General features: G+C 43.6%; 1 protein-coding gene across 1 annotated transcript in view; it reads left to right on the forward strand.

The window, feature by feature from the left end:
- The window catches only part of hibch (3-hydroxyisobutyryl-CoA hydrolase), a 162,344-nt gene that overhangs the window by 117,239 nt on the left and 17,283 nt on the right, over window positions 1-27,822 (forward strand). The window contains exons 8-11 of the mRNA XM_033023764.1: window positions 3,930-4,075; window positions 6,164-6,250; window positions 8,920-8,972; window positions 11,391-11,472. Coding sequence (XP_032879655.1) covers window positions 3,930-4,075; window positions 6,164-6,250; window positions 8,920-8,972; window positions 11,391-11,472 — 368 coding nt within the window. The remainder of the gene's footprint in view (window positions 1-3,929; window positions 4,076-6,163; window positions 6,251-8,919; window positions 8,973-11,390; window positions 11,473-27,822) is intronic.

A 27,822-nucleotide genomic window follows, 5' to 3' on the forward strand; every position in this document is an offset into this window, starting at 1 on the left:
AACTCTGCAATTCTCTTCATGTTCTAGAATTATTTTCCTAAACCCTAGTGGCAGATCATCTATTTTTCCGTGTTCTAAGATGCTAGTTTAGTTTAGAGATACAGTGCGGAAAAAGGCTCTTTGACCCACAGAGTCCTCATCAACCAGCAATCCCCGCACACCAGCACTGTCCTGCACGCTAGGGACAATTTACAATTTTACCAAAGCCAAATTACCTACAAACCGGTACGTCTTTGGAATGTGGGAGGAAACCGGAGCACCTGGAGAAAACCCACGCCGTCACGTGGAAAACGTGTAAACTCTGTACAGACAGCACCCGTAGTCAGGATTGAACCTGGGTTCCTAGCGCTGTCAGGCAGCAACTCTACTGCTGCACCACCGTGCCGCCAGGCTACTTGAAGCAAACAGAGGAACAAAGTTGATGTTTCAGCTCGATGACCTTTGATCTAATGCCAATAGATTGTTGTTAACCAACCACAATGCCTTTGCATTCATTAATTATTTTTGAATTAACTGGATGGATAGGTAATTTCCAGGGAAAAAATGCCGATGTGGTGTTTAAAGTTGTGTTTCTTCGAGATGAAAACTGCTGCAGGTTTGCAGTTGTGCCATACTCTTTCCATTTTCAGATGATGGATTGAACAATGCTCCGTGAGATGTTCAAAGCTTGGGATATTTTTTTATAACCTAACCCTGCTTTAAACTTCTCCACAACTTTATCCCTGACCTGTCTGGTGTGTTCCTTGGGCTTCATGATGCTGTTTGTTCACTAATGTTCTCTAACACACCTCTGAGGCCTTTACAGAACAGCTAAGTGGACTCTATTTACTAATTAGGTGACTTCTGAAGGCAATTGGTTGCACTGGATTGTATTTAAGGGTATCAGAGTAAAGGGGGCTGAATACTTTTGCACGCCACACTTTTCAGCTTTTTATTTGTAAAAAAAAATTGAAAACCATGTATAATTTTCCTTCCACTTCACAATTATGCACGACTTTGTGTTGGTCTATCACATAAAATCCCAATAAAAACATTTACGTTTGTGCTTTTAACGTGACAAAATGTGGAAAAGTTCAAGGGGTATGAATACTTTTGCAAGCCTGTGTGTGTGTGTGTGTGTGTGTGTGTGTGTGTGTGTGTGTGTGTGTGTGTGTGTGTGTGTGTGTGTGTGTGTGTGTGTGTGTGTGTGTGTGCGTGTGTGCGCGTGTGTGCCTGGCACTACGTTCAGAGTAAATAATCCTTCGTATGTCTGACGTACCTCGTTGGTGGTGAAAATGCTTGTGGGAATATACCATTGCTTAAATTGATAACCAGGATATTGTATACATCAACTTTAAGTCATTTCCCCTTGACTTTGCACCAAATCTAATGTTTCAAATGAGCCACTACAGGCTTATGTGGATTTAGACATGTCGACAAACAATTATTTGTGAGGTGCTTGATCATTTCAATCTCACAGTGGCAACTGTTTCCTGCTTTTGGTTCTCCTTGGAAAGGACATTTTATTTTTCTTGTTGGTAATTTCTCCTGCCTTAATCTCTTTTTTGTGATAGGCCGACATTGCCTTCTCTCACTTGTGGATTCGGTCTGCTACCAGAGCAGCCTACAAAGTAATAGCGTTTGCAGCATTCCTGTAAACAACAAACAGACTGCAGTATTTTCTATTTTGTCCCACAATGTAAATTTGAGTGTAATTGAAGTACACCAAAATTATAAGTTTTATTACAGCTTTTAGTTTTTGTTTTTGATTTCTAATATCTGTTTGCTCCAACATTTTTTTTTACCTATGTTTATTTTCAGTGGAACAAGAAAAATCTATGGGAGTGTATTTGACTAATTTCCAAAGTGACAAAAAACATTATAGTTACACTTGTAGAATTCTACTTGTAGTGAGAGAGGGATATAAGCTGTTAGGATTTTCAAGTATAATAATAATTAGTGAACATAAATTTTCTGAATGTATATTTGTCTTGAACAATTGTTAATTGCCCCTGGTGGTTTGAGCTTCTCTGCACAATGAAATAGCAACTTGCATTTATGGATGTCTTTAATGTGGGAAAGCATCCAGTATGTGATATCAAAAAGATGTTTAAGCAAAGGATAAAGCCTTAAGGGCCTGTCCTACTTGGCGATTTTTTCTGCGTCTGCCGGCATCATTGACTGACGTATCAAGTCACCGAAAAATTAGCGGCGTGATGTGGCGGTGACGCAGCGTGTTGACGTATGAGGTGTGATGTATTTTCAAGTGTCGCAACATTTTTTTTTTGTTGCCGCTGGATTTTGAAATGTTCAAAATCTTTTGGCGACCCTGATATGACGCCGGCCGTCGCCGAAAATATCGCCAAGTGGAACAGAGGGCCCTTTAGACATTTGTGTGATCAAGGGAGTGGGAGACGGGATCCTTGTGCATCTTTATCAAATACGGGTGCTGAGCATTTATATGTACGCAAAGGGTGAGATGGTGGGAATTTCAGGGCTTGATGCTCAGGCAATTGTAAGGGAAGTGGGGTAGAGAGGTGCAGAAGAGGTCACATTAAAAGGAATGGAGAATTCAGGACTTCAGCAAGAGATGAGAAAATCTAAAGTCATGAAGGAATTTAAACATGAGGATTATAACTTGCAGTTGAAGCGGGAGAATGAGTGCTAATACAGAACACTATTGGACACTGGTGCCACAGTTAAGGGTGAACTGCAGGTGAAAGGTAGGAGGTCAGTTAGGGAACATTGCACGAGTTGGCTGTGGAAGCAACAGACACGGATGTCGATTCCAGAGGGACATTGGCTGAGATAAGGTGTGTGGCTTTGTGGAGGTGGACGTAAGTGGTCTTTGAGAAGGAATGGATGAGGCCAGAATCCTGGGATGCTGAGGTTGTGGACAGTCTGGATCAGTCATAGGCCGTGAATGAGGATGGGGAGAATAATTCTGATGATTAGTAGGACTAAGATGCAGAGGTTAGAAGAATATGGGGCAAACGCAGGTAGGTGTGAGTAGTGTAGATGGGGCACATTGGTCGGCGTGGGCAAGTTGGGCCCAAGGGCGTGTTTCCACACTGTATAACTATGACTCTAGGTTGCAGTGTGGATGCAGGCATTGGCTGGGATTCAGAGGTAGTGCAGAAACAGGGTTGACTGGTATCAGGGTTGGCACATGAATGTGAGCCAGCCTCAATCCCTATCTTTGAGATGATGTTGCCAAACATTCGAGTGAGCAAGACGAGGGGACTGGGCATCCTTGTGGGTCTCTTGATGCAATGGCTCAGCAGCAGGTAATTAAGATGAGTCCACAAAGACTGTTTGTACACAAAAATGCTGGAGAAACTCAGCGGGTGCAGCAGCATCTATGGAGCGAAGGAGATAGGCAACGTTTCGGGCCGAAACCCTTCTTCAGACTTCCCATAAAGACTGTTGATCACCCATTCACACTAGGTCTATGCTATCCCACTTTCTCATTAACTCCCTACACACTGGGGGCAATTTACAGAGGGCTTCTCTGCACAATGAAATAGATGAAACAACCTACAAACCCGCACGTTTTGGGAATGTGGGAGGAAGCCCGAGGAAACCCACATGGCCACAGGGAGAATGTGCAAACTCCATACAGACGGAACCCGAGAGCAGGATCGAACCTGGGTGTTGAGCGTTGCCAACGCGCTGCCCTTGTCGTGGAATAATTGAGAGAAAAGTGTCAAACGCTGGATTAACGGGGATTAAGAGGTGGCTGGAAGGCTAGGGGCACAATCAAAAGAAGTAAACAAATATGTGGAATTAAAAAGCTGCTTTTGAAAATTTGAATTTTCTTTAGATTAAAGGACCATATAATAAGAAAGGCATTGCAGTTAAATAAACATCAGGACTTTAAAAGTAATTTTTCTTTCATTAAGTGATTGCCTGGTTGACTGCAAGTTCAACTTGAGTGTGTTTGTACACAGGTCTGTTCCCAGATGTAGGAGGAGGTTACTTCTTGCCAAGACTGGAAGGGAAACTTGGCTTGTTTCTTGCCTTGACAGGATTTAGAATTAAAGGGAGAGATGTGCAAGAAGCTGGAATTGCGACTCACTTTGTAAAGTCTGAGAAGGTAATCTTGATTTTTTTTTTGTTACATTGACGAAGTAAAATTCGGAACGAAATCTGGGAACAATTATGTGGGAATATGACCTATGCGGTTGCCTTATTTAACTTTCAGAGACTAAGGTGATAATTGCTGCACAAAGCTCAGATTTGGCAAACAAACTTCTTCAGGAGAGCCAAGCTGATGTGGTTATACGTTTGCCAAGAACACTACTGTGTTGAAGATGAACTTGTTCAATGCACAGAATTTAACAAAAAAAATTACAATGTCAAGAATTTTTGTTTCCAAAATCTTGATTGAAACAATATAGTTTTTCTCTTATTTGTAAACCCAGTGCAAATCCCCTGGAATTTTGAAAGTGGATTCTCCCTTGTGGGCAAAGCAATAAATCTTAAGATCCATGTTTATGTTGGCTGGAAATTGGTTGTGGGTTTAGTTTACAAAGCACAAAAGCGGAATATTTTTGAGTGATTAAAACACAATTCTAACTGAGCAACAGTCTGAAAGACCCTGTCTTTATGTTAGAAATATGGGGTCAGTCTTTCTGGAAAGGAAATCTTATAATTAATAAAGTACCATTTGCCATTTAACAGCAAGTGGAGCTTTTTTGTTGTGGAGTCTTCATAAATTTCAAAATCCAGCAGCTGAATCCCTTCAAAAGACTCTGATTGTGACAACAGAATTTGACCTCAGGTTTAGACTGAGGCATAGATTTTGTTCGGGAAACTGAGCAAAAGTTCTATACTTTTTCTATGAACTCAGAGCGTAGGACGTTTTGTATCCACCTGAAAATTCCTCAGTTGAATGCTTCATCCAGTGGGTGGTGCCTGATAGTGCAGCGCTCTCTCCGTTCTGTGAGTGTCAGCAGTTGTCAGAATTAAATTCTTCTTGACAATGCTCTGCCCAACTTTCCATTTGATCTATATCCTGTTGTCGACTTTGACTACTTTCCTTGATTTCCACGACACCACGAACTTCCTGTCTTCTGCGAACTCTCTAATAACACCTCCTACTTTAATATATATCCAAAACAACAGCTCTGATTCCTATAGTCAAAGATTTCCAATTGGAATAGCATCCTTCCAACACTTCCCACTGCATCCTATCACCAAGCCAATGCTGGATCCAATTAGCCAGCTCATCTTGGATCTCATGTATCTTCATATTCTGGACCAGCTGACCATGTGGGACCTTGTATTGTATTGTATTGTAGCAGATTTTATAATTAATTTAATTTCAAAAATATAATTAAAATTGTATTACCTCCATGATCTTGGCTTGTTTTGCCTAAAAATCATTTAATAGCTTTGAAGCACAAATGGAACGATTCAATAAGAAATTTGATCAGTTCTGACCATTTATTGATTCGTACCAGGAATTGATATAAAGTGTTAAAGCTGCATGTTCAAAATGCACTGGATCAAAACCAGCTAGTTGCTGAACAGTAAATTTGTCTCTTAATGTAATCGCCATAGCTCAGATATCGACCATTAACTACCAGAATACAATGCTGAATCAGATTTTTAAACATACAGGAGAAGTGTTCCATTATATAAGTGTAATACAAATTTCTGCTTTCGCAGTACAAAATGTATCTAAAAGCATTTTTCCATCTCCTATGCATTTCTGATGGACCAATTCTCAAGAGATGGATTCCGAGAAATCTGATGAAGTGTTAGTAATGACCTGGCAACTGTCTGCACTTTGAACACAGCACTTTAGCAGTTCAAGTTTTGCATTTGGCTCTTCAGAGTGACCAGGTAAAAAAATAGACCTGTGAACTCAACAACATAAAACCTACTCGTCTAGAAGTTCTGCCTTGCTTTAAAAACATCGTTAAACGATAGGTGCATGAGGGACATACACCAATTTTTATCTAGCCACTTTCACTCATGAGCTTCTAGGGTGCACGGATAATATATAAAGGCTTTGAAAACATGCGCACGAGCTTGAGTTTGATTGTTTTTTTAGGGTTAGCTAAGATCAATGAAGGCAGGACTAGATGATGTTTATATGGATTTAAATAAGGGAGTATACAAATTATATTTCTTCATTTGTCTCAATGTATTGATACTGAATTTCTTTTTTTTTAAGATTCCTGCTTTGGAGCAAGATTTGGTGTCTCTACAGTCTCCTTCAAAAGAGGATGTTGCAGATGTATTAAATTCATATCATATGAAGGTACAATGATCTCCGAATATGTCATGACATGGCCACTGCTTTTGCATCGGTTTTCTTAGCCCAGTGGGTCTAATTGGAACACTTTGTCTTGTGGCCTCGATAATAGGTTAAATAAAGACACAACGAACTGCAGATGCTCGTTTACAAAAAAAATCAAAGTGCTGGAGTAACTCAATAAATATTCTCTCGTGTTCTTCCAGCCACAGTCAAAAGCTTTAAAGCAAAAGATGCAGCCCTACATGACAGACCGAGCGTTCCACAGAGAAGATCAAACTTGCCACCTTCACAACATTAGATTATGTGCTTATGCCTCAGCATCAAGTGCGTGACCTTTCATATTTTCATTTGTGAACTACAAGTTTTTGCAGTGCTGTGTCCTGACTATTTTCATGCTCCTGTTACTTCCCCAGCTGCTCGTGGCTCTGAGAATTAGTCGCATTTGTAATTACAGATGTTGCTTGCTGCAGATAATGGTGACTATTACCTCTGAATATCAGTACATTGTTCCCACACCCTAAGCTTAATATACAAGAAACATCAATACACTGCACCTCATTATACTACAGTTTTGGATATACTGTGGGTATTATAACATGGTCCAAGATAGGTTGGTTTAGAGATACAACATGGAAACAGGTGCTTGAGCTCACCAAGTCCACACTGACCATCGACCACCCGTTCACACTAGATCTATGTTATTCCACTTTCTCATCTATTCCCTACACACTAGGGGGGAAATTAACAGAGACTAATTAACCCAGGAACCCTTACATCTTTTGGATGTGGCAGGAAACCAGAGCACCTGGCGGAAACCCATATGGTCGCTGGTAGAACATGCAAACTCCACACAGATGGCACCCAAGCTCAGGATCAAATCCAGGTCTATGGTGCTGTAAGGCTGCACTGTGCCTCCCAGAAATGTGCATATATCATGGGTATTAAAGTTGTCTTCAGTACCTGCACTACACACTGTAGTTGTCAGCATTACATATTTGCATTACATACGGTCTGAAGAAGGGTCTCGACCCAAAACGTCACCCATTCCTTCTCTCCAAATATCCTGCGTGTCCCGCTGAGTTACTCCAGCATTTTGTGTCTATCTTCGGTGTAAACCAGCATCTGCAGTTCTTTCCTACACATTACATATTTGTTCATCTAAGTAGATGAGGTTTTCCATTTTCTTATATATTGCTTTGTAAATGCTCCTATTTACATTTTATCATGGGTTGACCAACTCTGCCATTGGTAGCATAAAAATCTTCCAATGGGCAGGAATTGAAATATCTCCTCACTCACCATCCAGGGAGCTAAACAGCCCCTCCAGATGAGACAGATTCACATGCGCCTCATCCATCTCGTCCACTGCATTCAGTGCTCTTGATGTGGCCTCCTCTACATTAGTTTGACTCAGTGCAGGATAGGAAACCACTTTGCTGAGTATCTGCACTTTGTCCGCAGTGGCCATCTGGAGCTCCTGGTTGCCAGCCATTTTAATTCCACCTGCCATTCGCACACTGACCTGCCTGTAATCTACAACAGAGTGACATGAACATTGAATTGTACAGTTTCATGTAACTCTGTCTGTTTCTCTCTCCTTCTGATCTACCCAGGCCCTCACGCACTCAGCCCTCTGACCCCCAGTTTCTTTCCTCTTCCCCATCTATTCCATCAGACCATCACCCACACACTCCTTCCATTGGAGCCTCCATCCCAAATGCCCACTATTCCCACCAACCTGTATTCCCACTATTTCCATCTGCTCACCATCCCTTCCTTACTCGGTTCCAGTCCCCACCTTCCTTTCTTATCTGATTCCATTACCTGCAGCTCTGTGTTGTCTCCACTTATCACCTCCCAGCTACTGTCGTTATCTCCACCCTTCCTACTCCACCCCACTACAATCTCGCAATCAATCCCTTCTCACTTGGATCTACAAACTACTTGCTCGCTCTTGCCCTACTCTTCCCCTTCACCTCTTTATATTTGGCTACCTATCCTATGTTCCTCTAGTCTAAATGAAGAGTATCAACTTGAAATGTCAACCCATAATGTCAAGGATCCCCCTGCAGGTCCTACCTGGCCCGTTGAGTTCCTCCATCAGCTTGTGTTCCCCTCTTGATTCCGACGTTTGTGGTCTCCATTTTTGAGTATCCATTTTTTATGCATTGTTAATACCTACTAGGAAGCAGATACTCAACATGGTAGACACAAAATGCTGGAGTAACTCAACAGGTGAGGCAGCATCTATGAAGAGAAGGAATGGGCGACGATTCTTCTTCAGACCCTTCATCAGTCTGAAGAATGGTCTCTACCCAAAACGTCACCTATTCCCTTTTCTCCAGAGATGCTGTCTGACCCGCTGAGTTACCCTGGCATTTTGTGTCTATCTTCGAATGAAACCAACATCTGCAGTTCCTTACTAAGCAAATAGCTTGTTTTACATTGCCTTACCATGTTTAACTCTTTTTTTTTTAACAATAACTTGCTGTTATGGCATTATTTATTTTTCATTAGAAAATCTGCTGATTCTGTGCAGTTGTGAAAATTGGAAATTAATCTTCTGATACTTCACACTTAAAATATGAACAATAAACTATTACAATACAGTTGCTATAGACCTGGAAAACTGAATAAGCAAAAATATTTATTTTTCCTTTTTCTTTTAACAGTGCAAAGCCGATGATCAATTTGTCTTAGCAGAGCATATGGACAAGATTAATAGGTACTGTTCTATCTGGGAAGTCCATTAGTATGCAGATGTTGTCGTGTCATAGTTGCCATTTACTGCTTCAACGCTCTAACACTGCAACAAGCCTATCATGTGTACATTCAGTTTCTGCATGTTAAACAGGAACTATTTGGACAAAATATGCATTTTATATATGTACATTCAATGCTTTATGCAAGCAATTTTCCTAATTGAGGATAACACTTACTGTCAATGCATTATCGGTAATTAAAGAGTTGTAGTTCTTAAAATTCACTAACTGCATTTAATTTATTGAGTTTATCCACTCCATGAGTTGGTCATCTCCTCCCTCTACACCCTCCGCATCTCCGAGCTAATGTTTGGATTCATGGTGTAATGAGGCAATGTAGATACTCCCATGCCTGATGTTGCTGCTGTATGATGACCCCCAAATGATAACTATGGGTGCAGCTGGATAATGGCACATGTCCTCTATCCCAACTCCCACGTCCTGCCGCATAAAACTTTAGATGGCAGGTGAATTGTAAATTATTTTAAAATCCTCTGGCAGCTCATTCCATGTTTGCACCATCCTCTGTGTGGAAAAGTTGCCCTCCAGCTCCCCTCTTGCCTTAAATTATGCACTGGGGAAATGCATCTGTGGCTATTCACCCAACCTATGTCCAGTTTGATTTAATAACCATCTACCGGGCCTCCCCTCAGCCTCCTATGTTCAAGGGGGGAAAATCCTGTCTATCAAACCTCTCCTTGTAACTCAAACCCTCCAGATCCTGATAACATCCTAATGAATCTTTTTTGCACTCTTTCCATTTTAATGACATTGTTTCTTATAGCAGGTCAACCAGAACTGTGCACAGTACTCAAAATGTGGCCTTGCCAATGTCTTGTACAACTGTATTATGATAGCCCAACTCCTGTGCTCAGAAAACTCATTGATCAAGGCAAGCGTGCCTAGTGTCTTCTCCACCACCCTGCCTTATTGTACTGCCATCTTCATGGAACTGTGTGCATGCACCACCAGGACTCTCTGTACTACAAAATTCCCCAGAGACTGACCAATTCCTGTACAAGTCCTGCCCTGGTTTACCTCAAACAACCTGCCTCACTGCCCACTTTTCGTATATTTATTGACCATGCCACTACATTCGCATCCAAATTGTTAATATCAATAATAAACAATTGTGTACCCAGTATTGATCCCTGTAACACAGCACGTGTTACAGGCCTCAAGTCTGATTGACTGGCATTGATAGGCAAATTAAAAGATTGATGTAACTTGATAACTCAATTATGATAAAGAAGTTGTGAATTATTAGTGGGTGAGATGTTTAGAAAATCCTAGTTTATTATCTGATTCCTGCTGAATTTGCTGATCTTCACTGCTTTAGGGAGGTTCATTCCTCCTTGCGTGGGAGTGAAAAGCCAATGAAGTTTCTTCAAAAACTGGGATGTGTCTTTTTTTAAAAGTCCAACCAGAAGGGTAGCCACGGTGGCGCAGCAGTAGAGTTGCTGCCTTACAGCACTTACAGCACCAGAGACTTGGGTTCAGTCTTGACTACGGGTGCTGTCTGCACGGAGTTTGTACGTTCTCCCCGTGACCGCGTGGGTTTTCTCCGAGATCTTTGGTTTCCTCCCACACTCCAAAGACGTATAGGTTTGTAGGTTAGTTGGCTTGGTATAAATGTAAATTGACCATAGTGTGTGTAGGATAGTGTTAATGTGCGGGGATCGCTGGTCGGTGCCGACTCGGTGGGCCAAAGGGCCTGTTTCGGTGCTGTATCCATATACTAAACTAAACGGAATCAAACAAATCAAAATCTTAATTGATTCAGCATGCCTACCAATCTCACAAGCCATCTTAAAATAATCTATTTCATATATTTTTTAGTTTTGCATTGCTGAACTAACTGGGAGATCTCCCTTATTAAGTCAACTTTAATAATCCAAAATATGTTTGTTTTATATTAAACAATCATGAGCAAACACTGGCCAATCTCCAAATAGCATGCATCATTTTGACTTGCAAAGGTTTCTGGTGTGAGCTTCAAGAGCAGAATTTAAACATGTTTTTTTAATGTGTCGAATAAATGTTTTGTTTTTATAGCATGTTAAATGGCTTGCATTTGCGTTGAGAAAACGTTATGTTCCTTCTGGTGTCATAAAGTTCTCACCTTAGGAATTTATTTTCAAATGCAATTTGACCTCCAGCACTTTCTTGTTTTACACTTACTCATGCAAGCTTAATGTTTTTTTTGAAATATTTAATGATTTAGTGTATAGAGATTTTATCACATTATTGTATGCACAGCTGTTAGGGTTGCAGGTTGGCCAGGTTCCCAAGTTTATTTGCAATGATTAACCACTTGATCAGGTATCGTGCCTGCACAGGTATTATGTCATGTACCAATTTTGATACATTCTGCTTTACAGGTTGTTTAAAACCAACAGTGTCGAGGAAATAATGGAAAATATGAGAGAAGATGGAAGTCCATTTGCTGTTCAACACTTGGAGGTACACAGATAACAGTTATACTTGAGAGATGGTACATTTAATAAAAGCCAAAAGGGCTTTACAGATGCTTCTTCAATTTGATATCAACGTTGATTCACAATGCAATCAGAACCCTTACTGGACAAATATCACTGGATCAGAACTGTAATGCAAATTTCACCATATACCTTTCAATATTTGCTTCATTGTTTATCTTGAAATTAAAATATGAAAAGAATTGTTGACCATCAATTCCTCCCTTTCTACACAAACAGATCTGTGTTATGCTGGAATATGTTTCCATCTTTCTCAAATTGCCTTGTGAATATTTTCTCATGTACATTTCTAGACAGTTGGTGTGAGTTCAGTTACTGACCTAATGGCTAAACCAGATCTTATTACTCAGGAAGGGGGGGGGGGGGGGAGAAGAGAGAGAGTAAGAATGTAGATCATTCACAAACTGACTGTTATCATTGGAACCTAGCTGCACTTTAATATTGCTGTAATTTTGTTGTGTTTGCCTCAAGGTACTTTACTGATGCCCCAGGCTTATCCCACGTGTATGTTAAGCTCTGCCAATGCTGGAAATGGGATAGATTGTGCAGCCTTCCCCTCTTTTGGTTGTCTAATTGACCACTGCTATTAGCCATGTAATGGAAAAGCAGAGCTGATTATCTGTGACCTCCTTCTCTTTTGCATGGACCATTCATGAAGCACAACATTTTATTTTACCATTTCAATGGAATCAATCTGTTGCTGGTGCCTTTTTTGCACTTGATGCTCATGTTTTTAAGTGCATTTACCCCAAATTTCCTCAGTGTGGGAAAGATCACGTCAGCATAAATCGTGTCTAGACATTATGGCACTTCTGCAATAGTTTGAGCTAGTTTTAAAACTCTCGCAGTGAAAATAGACCATTGGGAGTCAATGCTAATTGCAGGTCTAATGGAACTCTAAATACTGTAATAAGCTAGGATTTTTGTGTGTATGGACATTAATTGGTACATCTTGAAAACCTTTTTTATATTTACATCATCACTGTACCCTAATTTAGTTATGTACTTTAACACAGAAAGAGATCATGGAGGCACTGAACTAGAAACTAATTTGATATTGTTTTTTATATTATTAAGCAATTTAATATTGGATGACTCACAGGTTGACACTGATTTTAAATGGATATATTTTTTACTTTCGGCCGAAATAAATTCAATATATTTAGATATAATTTTTAAACCTCGGTCTCCTTTAAATAATAGTTTTAAGGTTCTGCCTGACTGTGCTGGTTCACAGTAGATTTAATGTTGCTGAAATACAAAAAGGTTTGAGTGTACAATTGAGAGAAGAAACACTTTTCAAATGGATTTGAATGAATGAATAAGTTTATTGGCCAAGTATTCACATACAAGGAATTGGCTTTGGTGCTCCGCACGCAAGTGACAACATGACATACAGTGAGGAATGACACATTAAACATTAATAATAAAACATTATCGATTAAACATGTGAATTAAATAAAATACCAGAGCCAAAGGAGGCTACAGATTTTTTGTTTTTGGCTACTACTCGTGGAGAAAAAACTGTTTTTATGTCTGGCGGTGGCAGGTGTGGTCTCACTGGGGCTCTGTAACACTGCAGAAGGACCTCTTTGCTCCTATACTCAACCGACTCTACGATGGCTGTATAGAATTGGACCATCATTGCCTTGGGCAGATTGTGCTTCCTCAGCTGCCGCAGGAAGTACAGCCTCTGATGTTCCTTTTGACTGTGGAGTCGATGGTAGCCCCCCATTTAAGGTCCTTGGAGATGATGGTTCCCAGGAACTTAAAATACTCCACTGTGGTGTTGTTGGTGGTGAGTGGGGTGAGGGGAGGGGGAAGCATCCTAACGTCTACAATCAATTCCTGGATTTCCTCCAGGAACACCAATCCTGCAACATTGAGGAAGCGCAGCGTTGTATTGAATTGAATTGAATTTCCTTTATTGTCATTCAAACAATAGTTTGAACGAAATTGCGTACCTTGCAGTCATGAAGTCATGAAAAAAAGCAACAGAACACACAATGAACACAATTTAACACAAACATTCATCACAGTGAATCTCCAGGCACCTCCTCACTGTGATGGAAGGCAAAAAGTCTTATCTCTTTCTTGCTTGTTCTCCCGCTGCGTTGAGTGCGATCGAGGCTCTCGATGTTGAAGTCCCCGCCAGGTGAAGCCCCCGCTGGTTGCATCGTGGCTTGGTACGGGAACCTGAGTGATCAGGAGCAGAAAAGGCTGCAAAAAGTTGTAACTACTGCCTAGTCCATCATCGGTTCTGACCTCCCTACCATTGAGGGGATCTATCGCAGTCGCTGCCTCAAAAAAGCTGCCAACATCATCAACGACCCACACCATCCTGGCCACACACTCATCTCTCTGCTGCCATCAGGTAGAAGGTACAGGAGCCAGAAATCTGCAACATCCAGACTCAGGAACAGCTTCTTCCACACAGCCATCAGACTATTAAACACAACTTCAAACAAACTATGAACTATAACAACCTATTATACTTTATCTGTTTACTGATGTGTGTATATATTAGGTATGTTGCAAAGCCTACCTGAAGCGTCGCTGAAAATCTGTCGCTGCGGGTGTGCGCGATTTTGGCGCCGTTTAGAGGGGGGCGGGTTTAAAACGCGATTTTCTCTAGGCTGTTCAAATCGAAGATGTTCAGCCTAGTTAATTATTAACGAAAAATCGCTGGAAGACCCCGTCGCAAAAGCTATTATTAGTTTTAAAGGCCTCGTATAATAGTTATAGTAGTTTAAAAATCAATCTCTAAACCCGCGACCACCGGCAGCTGTCAGGGTCGCATAGAGCAAATAATAGAAGGTATGCTGCTTATTTTTACATTAAAAAGGGCTTCTTAAGATCCCTTTATACAAAGTTTAATATTGCGAGTAGCTCATTTTGGGCCCATTATATCCCGCAGTATTTTTCTGGGCATTTGAGGGCACAAATCTAGCGCAATGTGAACGTTCTAAACCAGCGCGTTCACAGGATCCCACTAGAAAGCTGATTTAAAATGGACTTTAATTTACAGCAATTGAACACTAAATTCCTTCCATTTGGCCTATAAATTAATGTAAAAGATTTAAAAATCATGTTTTATTGTGAATTATTTATGAATATTATTTGGACACTTAGGCTATTTAAAAATGTTAATCATTTATTAAGAAATGGATAGATGTTTAGATCTAGTAATTGAAGTTTGAAATTAGCTACACTTGGGTAACTAACTAATGATATGCTTTAATTTCAGGTCATCCAAGTAAGATTATTTTATATTTGTTTCAGAATGGTTCAATCTACGATAACTGAAAATTTCATTCAGTTCTCTTAATTTTTAAGAAGGTTATGGGCTTTTGACTGCACACAATCACAGCTTTTTTGTTATGCCCATAGAAAAGCAATAGGGAACAAGATGCTAATTTCCGAGTATGAAAATGGCCATAACTTTTTAAATACTTGAGATATGAAAGTGAATTAGGTGTCAAATTAAACTTCTTTTTATGCTTTATCTGATGTGATAAATTACAGACTTGATTTTTTAAATCTCAAAATTTTGTAACATTGCTATATATATATATTCTATGGTATATGGACACACTGATCTGATCTGTATTTATGACTACAATAACCTGTTGTGCTGCAGCAATGCAAGTATTTCATTGTCCTATCTGGGACACATGACAATAATCTCTCTTGACTTGACTTGACTTGATGGTAAATCCCGTGGCCGATTCCAAGCTCCGCGAACGGGCCGATTCAACTCCGCAACTTGGGGCGGACGAAGCTGCTACCCTCCAGTCCAGTGGACGAAGCTGCCGTTGCGGGAGCTCCCAAAAATCGGTCACCAAACAGGGACCTGCGAGCTCCCGATGTTACCGGCCACAGGGCTCGCGGCCGAAGCTCCGAAGTCGGGTCGCAGCCGCAGCGCCACCCCAGCCTCCGGAGTCAGCCAGCTCCGCGATGGTAAGTCCACAGGCTCTGCCTCCGGAGCCCCCAAGGTCGATTCCAGTTGGAGGCGGCCAGCTCCACGATATTAGGCCTTAGCGCAGACGGAGACGGAGATATGATGAGGAAAAGGTCGCATTCCCGTTGAAGGAAGATATTAAAAAAAGTTTCCCACCCCCCCTCCCCCCCACATATACACACTAAACATAGACTAACATACATCTAATAAGACAAAAGAAAACAAAAAAAGGGATCCGAGCAAAATCTTTACCACATCCTTTCAGTCTACTACCTGGTTATAGCTGGCTTTACCAAAACCCTATGTGTCCTTATTTCTCTCAGTCTTCTGCCAAATGATATTCAACTTGACGAGTGACTATTCCAACACATCCTGTATTTTTATCGTATCAGTTCTGTAGTGAGATGTTTGAAGTCATCCTTTGAACATAGATTTCACAGAGCATTTGCTGTTTATGATTTTCATTTATACTATGTGCAGGAACAAAGAGTGATTGTCTGCAATTGTTGGATTTTCACGTATATCATTGTGCTGGTGTCGGTTCCAGGAACTGCTAAGTAGTTTCACAATGTAGTGATGCCACATAATGACAGCAAAATCTAAGCCACTTCAGCATCGTGGTTATTATAAGAATTTTATGCAGATCTCTGAATGGTTGATAATGGGGCATGCATTTAAATCTCAGCATGACACTGAGGAATTTAAATTCAGGTACGAAAATGTTGAATAATAAATCAGTAATGTTTAGTGTTTCGCTGTGACATTGTCGGAAGTACCCTAGGTAAAGTACTCACCAGATTGGACTGCATCGGACCCCAGACCCACTTGTCTTGGAAATGACAAGTTTAGGAGGAATATAGGATGGACATTGAAACTTAACTTTGTCAGCAATTTCTATATATGGTGATTTACAAAAATGCATTACATGATGCCTCATGCGAGCATAATCATAAAAATTTGACACTGAGGTGCAAAGAGATACATGTGACAAAAAGCTTGGAAGAAAGTCTGTAGCTTTTAAAGAGTACTAGACCAAGTGCAGACCCGTTGGGTCTGTTTCGCCAACGGCGTTTGCGGGGGGGGGGGTGTGAGAAGAGGGGAGGGAGGGGAGAGGAGGAGGAGGAAACGGGATAGATTTGGGAGGGAAAGGAGAGCGGGGTAGGGGGTGAGAGATGGGGAGAAGGGGGGATGGGGAAGAGGGAGGGAGAGGGAGAGGGGTGGGGGAGAGAGGGGAAAGAGTGGGGAGGGAGAGTGGAGGGGAAGGGGGAGAGAAGTGGAAGAGTGGGGAGGGAGGGTGGGGTATGGGGAGTGATGTACCTGCCTTCTCTCCATACCCCCTGATCCCTTTAGCCAACGCAGCCGTTCCCTACCCGTAGCCCCCACTGGGGGGGGGGGGCCGCATCACACACACTAACCACCCCCACACACAGAGTTGGAAAAGTGTATAAAGACCGTTCCCTACCTGTAGCCCCCAGGGGAGACGTGGTCGTCGAAGTCGGGTCCCGGCCGTCTTAAAATAGTGTATCTTGAAGTCGTAGAAGTCGGGTCCGTCTCGGCAACGGGGGGGGGGGGGGGGGTGGGTGGCGGGGCGGCATCACACACACGATGCATCCCCACACACAGAGACTTAAAAGTGTAATGCCCCAACGCAGCCGTTGCCTACCCGTAGTCCCCACTGGAGACGTGGTCCTCGAAGTAGGGCCGTTCCTGAAAGGCCGTTTTTAAATGGCGTCGCTTGAGGTTGTGCTGCGGGCGCCAGCAGCCGTTATGGTCGCTGGCCAGCAGGAGGTGACAAAATGAGTGAGTGGGGGGGGGGGGGGGGGGGGGAGGAGAAGGTTTTAATGAAAAAAATGGATATAAACATAACGAAATGTAATGAGGAGTGGATAGCTGGAAGGGAAAGTGAAATGTCTACCGAAATGGCTGCTTGTATGGGTGAGAAGCCAGTATATTTTTTGAAAAACTGGGGGGTGGGGGGGGGGGGGGGGGGGGGAGAAGGATTTGATTAAAAACGTGTACATAAACACGACGAAATGTAATGAGGAGCAGATACTTTGAAAGAAAAGTGAAATCTCTACCGAAATGGAAAAGATGTCGGCGATTCTGCTTTCCCCCTTATCCTTAAACTTTGACCCCTTGTTCTGGTCTTCCCCAACATCCGGAACAATCTTTCTGCATCTAGCCTGTCCAACCCCTTAAGAATTTTAAACGTTTCTATAAGATACCCGCTTAATCTTCTAAAATCTAGCGAGTACAAGGCGAGTCTATTCAGTTTTTCTACATATGAAAGTTCTAACATCCCAGGAATCAGTCTGGTGAACCTTCTCTGTACTCCCTCTCTTTGGCAACGATGTCTTTGAGCATTGGGCATTGTGACATCACACGATGGAACGTTCACCATTGGCTGGGGCTCCTGCATAGGCATATGTAAATGAATCCATTCCGATTGGACATATGTGAAGATTGGGCATTGTGACATCACACGATGGAACGTTCAGCTGGGGCTGGGGCTGGTGAAGCTTCTGTGGGTGTGAAGCCAGTTTAGTTTTGAAATATTGGGGGGGGGGGGGGTGGGTAAGGATTTGATTAAAAACGTGCACTTAAACACGACGAAATGTAATGAGGAGCAGATACTTAGAAAGAAAAGTGAAATCTCTACCGAAATGGAAAAGACGTCGCCGATTCTGTGTCCGGTTTCGGAGTTGCAGGGAATCAAAGGAAGAAATGCGGCCGGAAGCCGTACAAGTAAATGGATCCGTTCCGATTGGACGTCCGCGAACGTCGGGCATCGCGATTGGACGTCTGCGAGCATCGGGCATTGTGACATCGCACGGCGGGAACGAATCGAAAGGCAGGAAGGGAACCGGACGCCAGCCGGACAGATGGGGCGAGAGTTTTATATAATAGATAGATAATGGAAGGTATGTGATAATTAGCATATGTAATTAGTGTCTTGTGATATCTTGTGTAAGTACGCATGTGCAGGGGGAGACTCAAGGTGACGTCCTGCAGTAAAGAAGCTTGTAAGATTACTCCCGTGTCCGAGCATTATTCAAGTGTTCCAAGCATCCAAATACACAACAATTGGCGACGAGGATAAAAGAACGAAGATAAGAACAAGGCCAGCAAGAAGAATCGAAAACAAGTTTAAAACTAGAAGTAGTATTTGGAAACAAAGTGGAACAGCACCAAGCCAAATGGTTTTGAATTGGCGCCAAAAAGAAAAAAAGGTAGGAACGGGAAGCCATAGCTCAGGGAAGAGCGAAGGAAAACAAGCAGGGGCAGTAAGGGTCACCAAGCATGGTGTCAGCTTACCTGGAATGTATCCAGGGCTGTGCAGCCCACAGCCAAGCCCAAGCAGCAGCCACAGACGTCGGGTGGGGGCCTAGTACCGTGAAGGTCATGGACAGGTCTGGAAAAGCCACCGACAAGAGGACCGTGTAGCCCACTGCCAGCCCCAGTAGAAGCCACAGACGTCGGGTGAGGGCCTAGTACCGTGTAGGCCACGGACAGGTCCAGAGAAGCACCAACAGAAGCTGAGTCTTCAGCCCAACCGGGAACAGTCAGCCCGGTGGGGGGAGAAAGTAAAGAAAGCCCGGTCGGGAGCAGAAAAGCGGACAGGCCCGCGAGTGAAGCGGAGAAGAGCCGTGAAAGCCCGGTCGCAAGGGACAGCCGAGAGTGGAGAAAGCTGAGAGGCACAGTCCCGACGTTTGGAGCAGTGGGGACCAGCAGCAGAAACGAGCAGCGACTCACCTCCACCTTTCCGCAGGGTGACCACGGGAGCCAGTGACGAGCCGTGCAGCGGGTCCAGTAGCAGCCGGGAGGGCTGTGGAGACAGCGGGCAGGCAAGTCGGCGGAGCAGTGGTGGAGAGGAAGGTCAGCAGGCAAGCAAGCCAGCAAAGCAGCAACAGCCAGCCCGTGGAGACAGCGAGAGCCAGCGGAGGCAACAGCAACGGCTGAGCCAGCAGCAGCATCGGAGGACTGGAGTGGCCAGCGGTGTTTAAAAGTAACAGTGAAACCCGGGGGGGGGGGGGGGGGAGCCAGCTAAAGCAGTAGTGGAGGTCGAGGATGCATCAGAGTCCACAGGCCGCAAGCTGGAGCAGTGAAATCCTTCACAATAAAACTAATGCATTGTCACAGTAAAAGCAGGACTGTTGGATGTGTAATGCATTGGACTGTTATGAATAGTAAATGTGTGCATAGGAAGAATATGTTTAAAATGTTCTAGTTGCTATTAACAGCAAATGTGTGTTAATAGTATAAATCTATTATTATAAGATTAAGTAATAGACAGTGAGCTGGATAATATCTTAGAATGTAAAAGGATTAAGTCCAGGGCAGAAGTCAATGTTTTGTCTGTACAGGAGATATGTGTTTTCTTATCTTGAGGTAATCAGTGTTTTGTATGTACAGGAGCACCAGAATAGGGCACCTGGATAGCAACAGGTAGCATGGCTATTCAAAGGATAGGAAAGTGGCCCCAGTTAGAATCTGGGTGCAATTTTGAGAAATGAACTGAAGTCTTGGAGGCTTCGTTCATTTCTAATGATATCACAAGACACTAATTACATATGCTAATTATCACATACCGTACAGGCTACAGAGGAGAAGAAGAGAGCATGGTTCATATTAGGCTTAGGAAGAGAGAATTATCACACCTTCCGTACGTTACTGCTGCCAGCAGCGGCTACGTATAAAACGTACGAGGAGTGTAAGGAGGTATTAATGGCTAATTTCTCGCCAAAACCTCCAAGGGCATCCAGAGGCAAGGAGCCTGAACTAAAAAGGGCAGGGAGTCCCTCAAAGGACAAAGGTCAAGTGCAAAGGGACCAAGGTCAAGTGCAAAAGGACCAAGGTCAAGTGCAAAGGGACACAAGTCAAGTGCCAAGTGACGAAGGTCAAGTGCAGAGGGAAAAGGCCAAAGGGAAAAGGCAAATGAAAAGGAGTCAAAGGCAAAGGGAAATTGCCATCCAAAGAGCAACTCTAGCTATTCAAGCTGCATTCAGGGGTTTGAAGGTACGGAGAGAGAACCGGAACAAACAGAAGGCAGCAACTGTGATACAAGCAGCATTTAGAATGCACAGAGTATACCGTCAATACATGGCAATGAGATTGGCAGCTATAATAGTGCAAACCCATTTTACTTCGGAGTCACGTGAGTGACTACGTGAAGAGCCCGCTCAGCACGCATGCGCGGCATTGCGTTCAGCAGTGCAACAGCGGCCGCATCGGGAGTCAGGCGCTCCCGCTACAGGTGAAAGAACGGACCGTCAGGTAAGCTCTGAGGTCGGGTTTTCTTTCACAGGGAGCCTTCTGCTTTATTTCAGGCAGAGAAGAAAGGCTCTTGGACAAACCTGTCCCCCGCTCGACTCCACGGAGGAGCGTTCCATCTGGGGGGGGGGGCAGCAACAAGGCGGTAGGACCGCTTACCGGGCGCTCCGCTATCCCCGACACCGTGCCGAGCCCAGTCCCGCTAGCGCCTGAGCAGCGGGCTGGAAGTAAAGCTACCGAAGTAGCATCTGGCCGGTGGCTTCCGACTTGTCGGACGGGGACGTCTCTCCACCCGCACGGGGAGGGGAGACAGCCGCCTGAGCCGCATGGAGCGGCTCCTGGAGCAGGAGCTCCAGCGAGACGCGCTTCGTGAGGGGCGCTCTCGCAGGGGGAGTTCAGGCACTCCCTCCACAGTGTCTTGTGCACTGTCCATTGCTTCCTCCTTACCCGAGGGTAGCTTTGGTGACCAGGACTGGGCTGGTCAAGAAGAGGGGATGCTGGCTGAAGATGTCGGGAGTATGCAAGGGGTGCAGGAACAGGAAGAGCTGCTAGGTGTGGTGGACCGCTACGTGGCAGCCCCACGTGCAGGAGGCCGTTAAAGGCCAAACCAGCGGCCAGCATTAACCACCTCTCCAACAGGCCCCTACAGGAGAGGTGGTCAATGAGGCCTTAGAAACGTATACAGCTCCAGAGAACTGTGAGTCCCTTAAAGTGCCGGCTGTAAACAGCCAAAACTGGGGGCACGTTGGGGCAAATATTCGGAACCAGGAGCCGTCCGACAAGTCGGAAGCCACCGGCCGGACGCTACTGCGGTAGCTTTACTTCCAGCCCGCTGCTCAGGCGCTAGCGGGACTGGGCTCGGCACGGTGTCGGGGAATAGCGGAGGGCCGGGTAAGTGGTCCTACCGCCTTGTTGCTGCCCCCCCCCCAGATGGAGCAAATCAACTCCTACATCGACAAAAACCTGGACCCACTGCAGTTCGCGTACCGCCACAACAGATCAACGGTGGATGCGATCTCACTGGCCCTCCACTCCACACTGGACCACTTGGACAACAAAAACTCATATGTCAGGCTGCTACTCATTGATTACAGCTCGGCATTTAACACAATCATCCCCTCCAAACTGGTTACCAAACTCGCAGAACTGGGTCTCTGCGCATCCCTCTGCAACTGGATCCTTGACTTCCTCGTCCACAGACCACAGTCTGTTCGTATTGGTGGAAATGTGTCAGCCTCAATAACAATCAGCACGGGAGCACCTCAAGGCTGCGTGCTCAGCCCCCTGCTGTACTCACTCTATACCCATGACTGCGTAGCGAACCACAGTGCGAACTCCATCATCAAGTTCGCTGACGACACCACTATTGTGGGGCGTATCACTGATGGGGATGAGTCAGAGTACAGAAGAGTGATCGAGCAACTGTCCATATGGTGCCAGCGCAATAACCTGGCCCTCAACACCAGCAAAACCAAGGAACTGATTGTGGACTTTGGAAGGAGTAGGAGGGGGACCCACAGCCCCATTTATATCAACGGGTCGATGGTTGAAAGGGTCAAGAGCTTCAAATTCCTGGGCGTGCACATCTCTGAAGATCTTTCCTGGTCCGAGAACACTAATGCAATCATCAAAAAAGCACATCAGCGCCTCTACTTCCTGAGAAGATTACGGAGAGTCGGATTGTCAAGGAAGACTCTCTCTAACTTCTACAGGTGCACAGTCGAGAGCATGCTGACCGGTTGCATCGTGGCTTGGTTCGGCAATTTGAGCGCCCTGGAAAGGAAAAGACTACAAAAAGTAGTAAACACTGCCCAGTCCATCATCGGCTCTGACCTTCCTTCCATCGAGGGGATTTATCGCAGTCGCTGCCTCAAAAAGGCTGGCAGTATCATCAAAGACCCACACCATCCTGGCCACACACTCATCTCCCTGCTACCTTCAGGTAGAAGGTACAGGAGCCTGAAGACTGCAACAACCAGGTTCAGGAATAGTTACTTCCCCTCAGCCATCAGGCTATTAAACCTGGCTCGGACAAAACTCTGATTATTACCAACCACTTTCTGTTATTTGCACTATCAGTTTATTTATTCATGTGTGTATATATTTATATCATGGTATATGGACACATTTATCTGTTTTGTAGTAAATGCCTACTATTTTCTGTGTGCTTAAGCAAAGCAAGAATTTCATTGTCCTATACAGGGACACATGACAATAAACTCACTTGAACTTGAACTTGAAACTGCAGCGGATCCTCAGGCTCCTGACGTCAGCCATCACATCGTTTGCTCGTTCCGTGGACAAATACGGAGATGACCACAACCTTCGTAAACAAATCATAAGACCTGCCATAAAATCCTAAATTTGCGGGGTTGTGCAAAACCCCAGCCACTGAGCCAGACCCACTGCTCTTTGGCAAAAACCTCACAAAGCATATGAAGGACATGGAAGAGGCCTTAAAACACTTTCGGTCTCATGAGGACGAGCAAACCAAAAACAATAATTCCTAAGCAGCAGCACCCCATCGCGCCCAATACTAACAGGGGGGAGATTACACCTGTTTAAAGAAGCACGGGAGTCTATCACGAGTGATCAGTATATACTCAATGGCATTAGTGGATACAAAATACAATTCATACTAGAAAAATTGCCACCAGTTCAACATTCACCCCAGAGGGTATTTTCCCTCTCCGTTAAAGAAACAAGAGGGACAAGCTGAACTGGTGAGACTAATTATAAAGGGTATCATGCGAAAACATGAACCCTTGGAATTCGTATCAAATATATTCACTAAACCAAAAAAAGATGGTGGATGTCGCATCATCATTGACTTAACTTCACTAAATATGTTTGTTAAGTATATACATTTCAAAATGGAAACGGTTGTTACTGCCAAACAACTAATTTCCAAAGGATACTTCATGGCAAGCATTGATCTTAAAGATGTTTACTATTCAGTACCATTCACAAGGATCATCGCAGATACCTGAAATTTACCTGGATGGGCAGCTATGGCAGTTTAAAGCGTTACCCAATGGGTTCACATCAGCCGAAGATTATTCACCAAGATACTAAAACCAGCTTTGGCAATATTCAGAAGACAAAAACATATTGTCATGGCATATCTTGATGATATCTTAATAGTAGGCAAGACCATGGAATTGACTATGTTAGCTGTATCAGCTACCAAACAGTTGTTCGAAACCCTGGGATTGTCTTACATCCAGATAAATCTAAGTTGAAGCCATCCACAGTCATGGACTACTTGGGCTTCACAATTAATTCAGTCTACGTGACTGTAACATTGCCAAGAGACAAAACAGTTGAATTGGCACAATCATGCAACAATTTAATGGTCAACGAACGACCAACTATTCGACAAGTAGCAGAGTAATTGGGAGAATGGTAGCAGCATTTCCGGCTACACAATTCGGACCTTTGCACTGTCAAACTTACAAAGAGCAAAGGTACAGGCACCAAAACGACATACAGGTCACTATGATCGTGTCATGAAGTTACCTACTGAAGCATATCAGAACTACAGTGGTGGGCAAAAAACGTTTGGCATAGTTTTCAGCCCTATTATCATCACTAACCCTACGTTAGTTATCCAAACAGATGCCAGTGCTCAAGGCTGGGGAGCAACTAACTCCATATCCAGCACAGATGGACTAACCCAGAGTCATCATTACCACTTACACTGGGCATTAATTATCTAGAGATGTTGGGTGACTTTTATGGTTTAAAAGCATATGCATCAAATATGCATCACTTGCATGTACGGTTACAAATAGATAATACTACGGTGGTGGCCTACATTAACCATATGGGCGGCATAAAATCGGTATCATGCGACGAGTTGGTCATCACAATTTGGCAATGGTGTGTCGAAAGACATATTTGGCTATCAGCAACTTACCTGCCAGGTAAGCTGAATACAGTGGCAGACACCAGGTCACGTAAATTTAATGACAACATCGCATGGATGTTAAACCCTAAAAAATTTGCAAAAGTTATCAAGCAATATGGCACGCCAGATATCGATTTATTTGCATCAAGGCTAAATCACCAGGTACCTATGTATGTCGCTTGGGAACCAAACCCTGAGGCAGCAGCGGTAGATGCGTTCGCGCTGGATTGGGGAAATTCTTCTTCTATGCATTTCCTCCCTTCTGCCTCATCAGTCGGGGACTACGCACAATACAAATGGACTCTGCTTCAGGTATTTTGATAGCACCCGACTGGCCTACGCAGCCATGGTTCCCAATACTCCATGACATGGTTGTTGAAACTCCGATGGTATTCTCCAGTGACCCAGAGTTATTAACACCCAGTGTCGGGCACAAGCCACCCGTGCCATGAAAAAATCAAACTCTTGGGTTGCAGATTCTGCACAAACCACTTCTGGGACTGGGATTATCAGAACAAACCGTCGACACCATGTCAGCATCCCTCCGAACATCCACTAAAAAACAGCACTTGTCCAACATCAAAAAATGGGAGAAGTACTGCTTGGATACAGGGACCACCTACTCAACCGCTACAGTTACCAACGTACTGGAATTCCTGGCGAACCTTCACCACAATGAAGGACTCAGCTACAGAGCCATCAACACAGCTAGAAGTGCCCTGTCTGTCTATTTAAAACCAGCTCCAGGACAACAGGCCATGGGGTCCCAACCGCTGGTGGTCAAACTAATGAAGGGTATTTATAACTCTAACCCCCTAGACCAAGGTACACCCATACATGGGATGTCAGTGTGGTCCTGACATACCTCAGGGGATGACCACCAGCCAGATCCCTCAACCTGGAACAATCTATGCTCAAAACACTCATGTTGATGGCACTTGTATCTGCACAGAGGGTCCAGTCACTACACCTATTGCGACTGGACAGCATGCTCACAGCTCCAGACCAGATCTCTGTCGTTATCCAGGGACTTATCACACAGAGCAGACCAGGAACACCTAATCCAGTCGTGTAATTCCGGGCTTACCCGCCAGAACCACGGTTATGTGCCATGACCCACCTACTATCCTACATAGACACAACCAAAAATATTCGAGGGAGATGAAAAGCCTTGTGGGTCAGTCATAAAAAACCTTATGGTCGGGTGACATTTCGAGATGGCTCAAGCAGGTGCTAAAAGCTGCTGGGATAAACACTAACATGTACAAATCTCACTCCACCCCCTCGAAAACGAGATGACTGTCCATCTCAAGGGGTTATCCATGAATAAACTTGTTTCAAAAGACAATATAGATCTTACTTGATGAAGAACCAGAGATGTGACTTAAGTGGACAAGTAGATGAACTACAGAAAAAGCTTAAATTATACAAAAGGCTTAAACGATATAGGAAAACCAGTGTTGTATTGCAAAGACAATATAGATCCTACTTCTTGATAAAGAACCAGAAAGGTGACTTAAGAAGACGAGTAGATGAACAACAGAAAAGGCTTGAACGATGCAAGGAAAGGTTGAATAAATGGGTGACAATGAGTAGAAAGCTGCTAATAGAAAAGTCTAAAGAAGAGAGGCTTGTCGGTCAAGACAAAAGTATGCAGGACCGATTGCGATTAGGACACTTTAGTATAGTCCAGCATGGAGCCTCCTTCACTAAGCAATGGACAAAGGGTTATGCATTGCAGAATCTCATGAAACAACAAGAGCAGATAAATAAGCAGAGAAGGGAAATTGAACAGCAGAGGAAGCTGCTAGAGAATGAAAACTTGCAGCCATGGGTCAGACCCCACCTACAAAGAGGAAAACAAAACAAATACATGAACCAGAAAATAATAACTCATAAAGCAAGGGGTAATGTATTTGGTTTAAGTATAATACCATTGTGCAACAGGGTATTATTCAATGATGGGTAGGAAAAGAGCATATACCGTACAGGGGAAAGGGACTTAAAAGGGGAGGAGTGCGGTGTATGTAATAGAAATGGTATTACCTGCCTCCAAGTTAAAGGGGGAGGAGTGTTATGTATATAATAGAAATGGTGTTACCTGCCTCCAAGTTAAAGGGGGAGGAGTGTTAGGTATGTGATAATTAGCATATGCAATTAGTGTCTTGTGATATCTTGTGCAAGTACGCATGTGCAGGGGCGTCCTGCAGTAAAGAAGCTTGTAAGATTACTCCCGTGTCCGAGCATTTTTCAAGTGTTCCAAGCATCCAAATACACAACAAAAAGAGTGTCATGGAAGGAAAGAGATAGAAAGAGGTTTAGAAAAGGAATCCTGGATATTTGGGCCTTGGCAACTCAAGGCATGGTTACCAATGGTGTAGAAATAGTGTTAAGCATTGATCAACAGGTGTTTTCTGGTGTGCAGAAAATGATAGAGGGCTATAAGAAACTTAAGAAATGTAGGGATGAGTTTCTAGCATAATTTGAAAATGGGGGTGAGAGTTTTAAAACTGAGGTCTTGCGTTATTAGAAGCTGTTGTGGGTCAATAGGTACAGGAGTGATGTGATCGCGATCTGCTGAGAGTAAAAGAATATGTGTTGATCGCAAGTCTGAGGAAAGTAAAATAAAAAAGGGTGGCGGCAACAGTATTAGAATTTCTGCTCGAGAGAAAGGAAGCAGGATTTCAGCAGTAGGCTAACTAGAGTCATGTAGTGCTGCAGATAATATGTAGGAGTTTTTAATAATGCAGATGTATGGTCCGAAGATAAATAAATGTAGCACCAAGATTAGCAAACATTCATACCAGACGGAAGTGTGGACTAGGCAACCGTTTTGCCAAATACTTATGCTTTGATGAACATCTTTGCGTCTTCTCTAGCCACGGGCAGGGACCCAGAGGACTGGAGAATAGCTAATTTTGTTCTTTTGTTTAAGAAGGGATGTCGGGAGAATCCAGGAATTATAGGCTCGTGAACCTCACGTCAATGGGAGGGAAGCTATTGGAGAGGAGCCTTTGGGATAGGATTTATCCCATATGGATAAGAATGGGTCAATGAAGGACAGTCAGCGTGGCTTTGTACACGGCAGGTCGTGGCTTACTAACTCGATAGAGTTTTTTGAGGGGATGACAAAAGTGATTGATGAGGGTAGGGTGATGGATATTGTGTACATG

Source organism: Amblyraja radiata, chromosome 7, assembly GCF_010909765.2.
Source record: "Amblyraja radiata isolate CabotCenter1 chromosome 7, sAmbRad1.1.pri, whole genome shotgun sequence".
NCBI lineage: Eukaryota > Metazoa > Chordata > Chondrichthyes > Rajiformes > Rajidae > Amblyraja > Amblyraja radiata.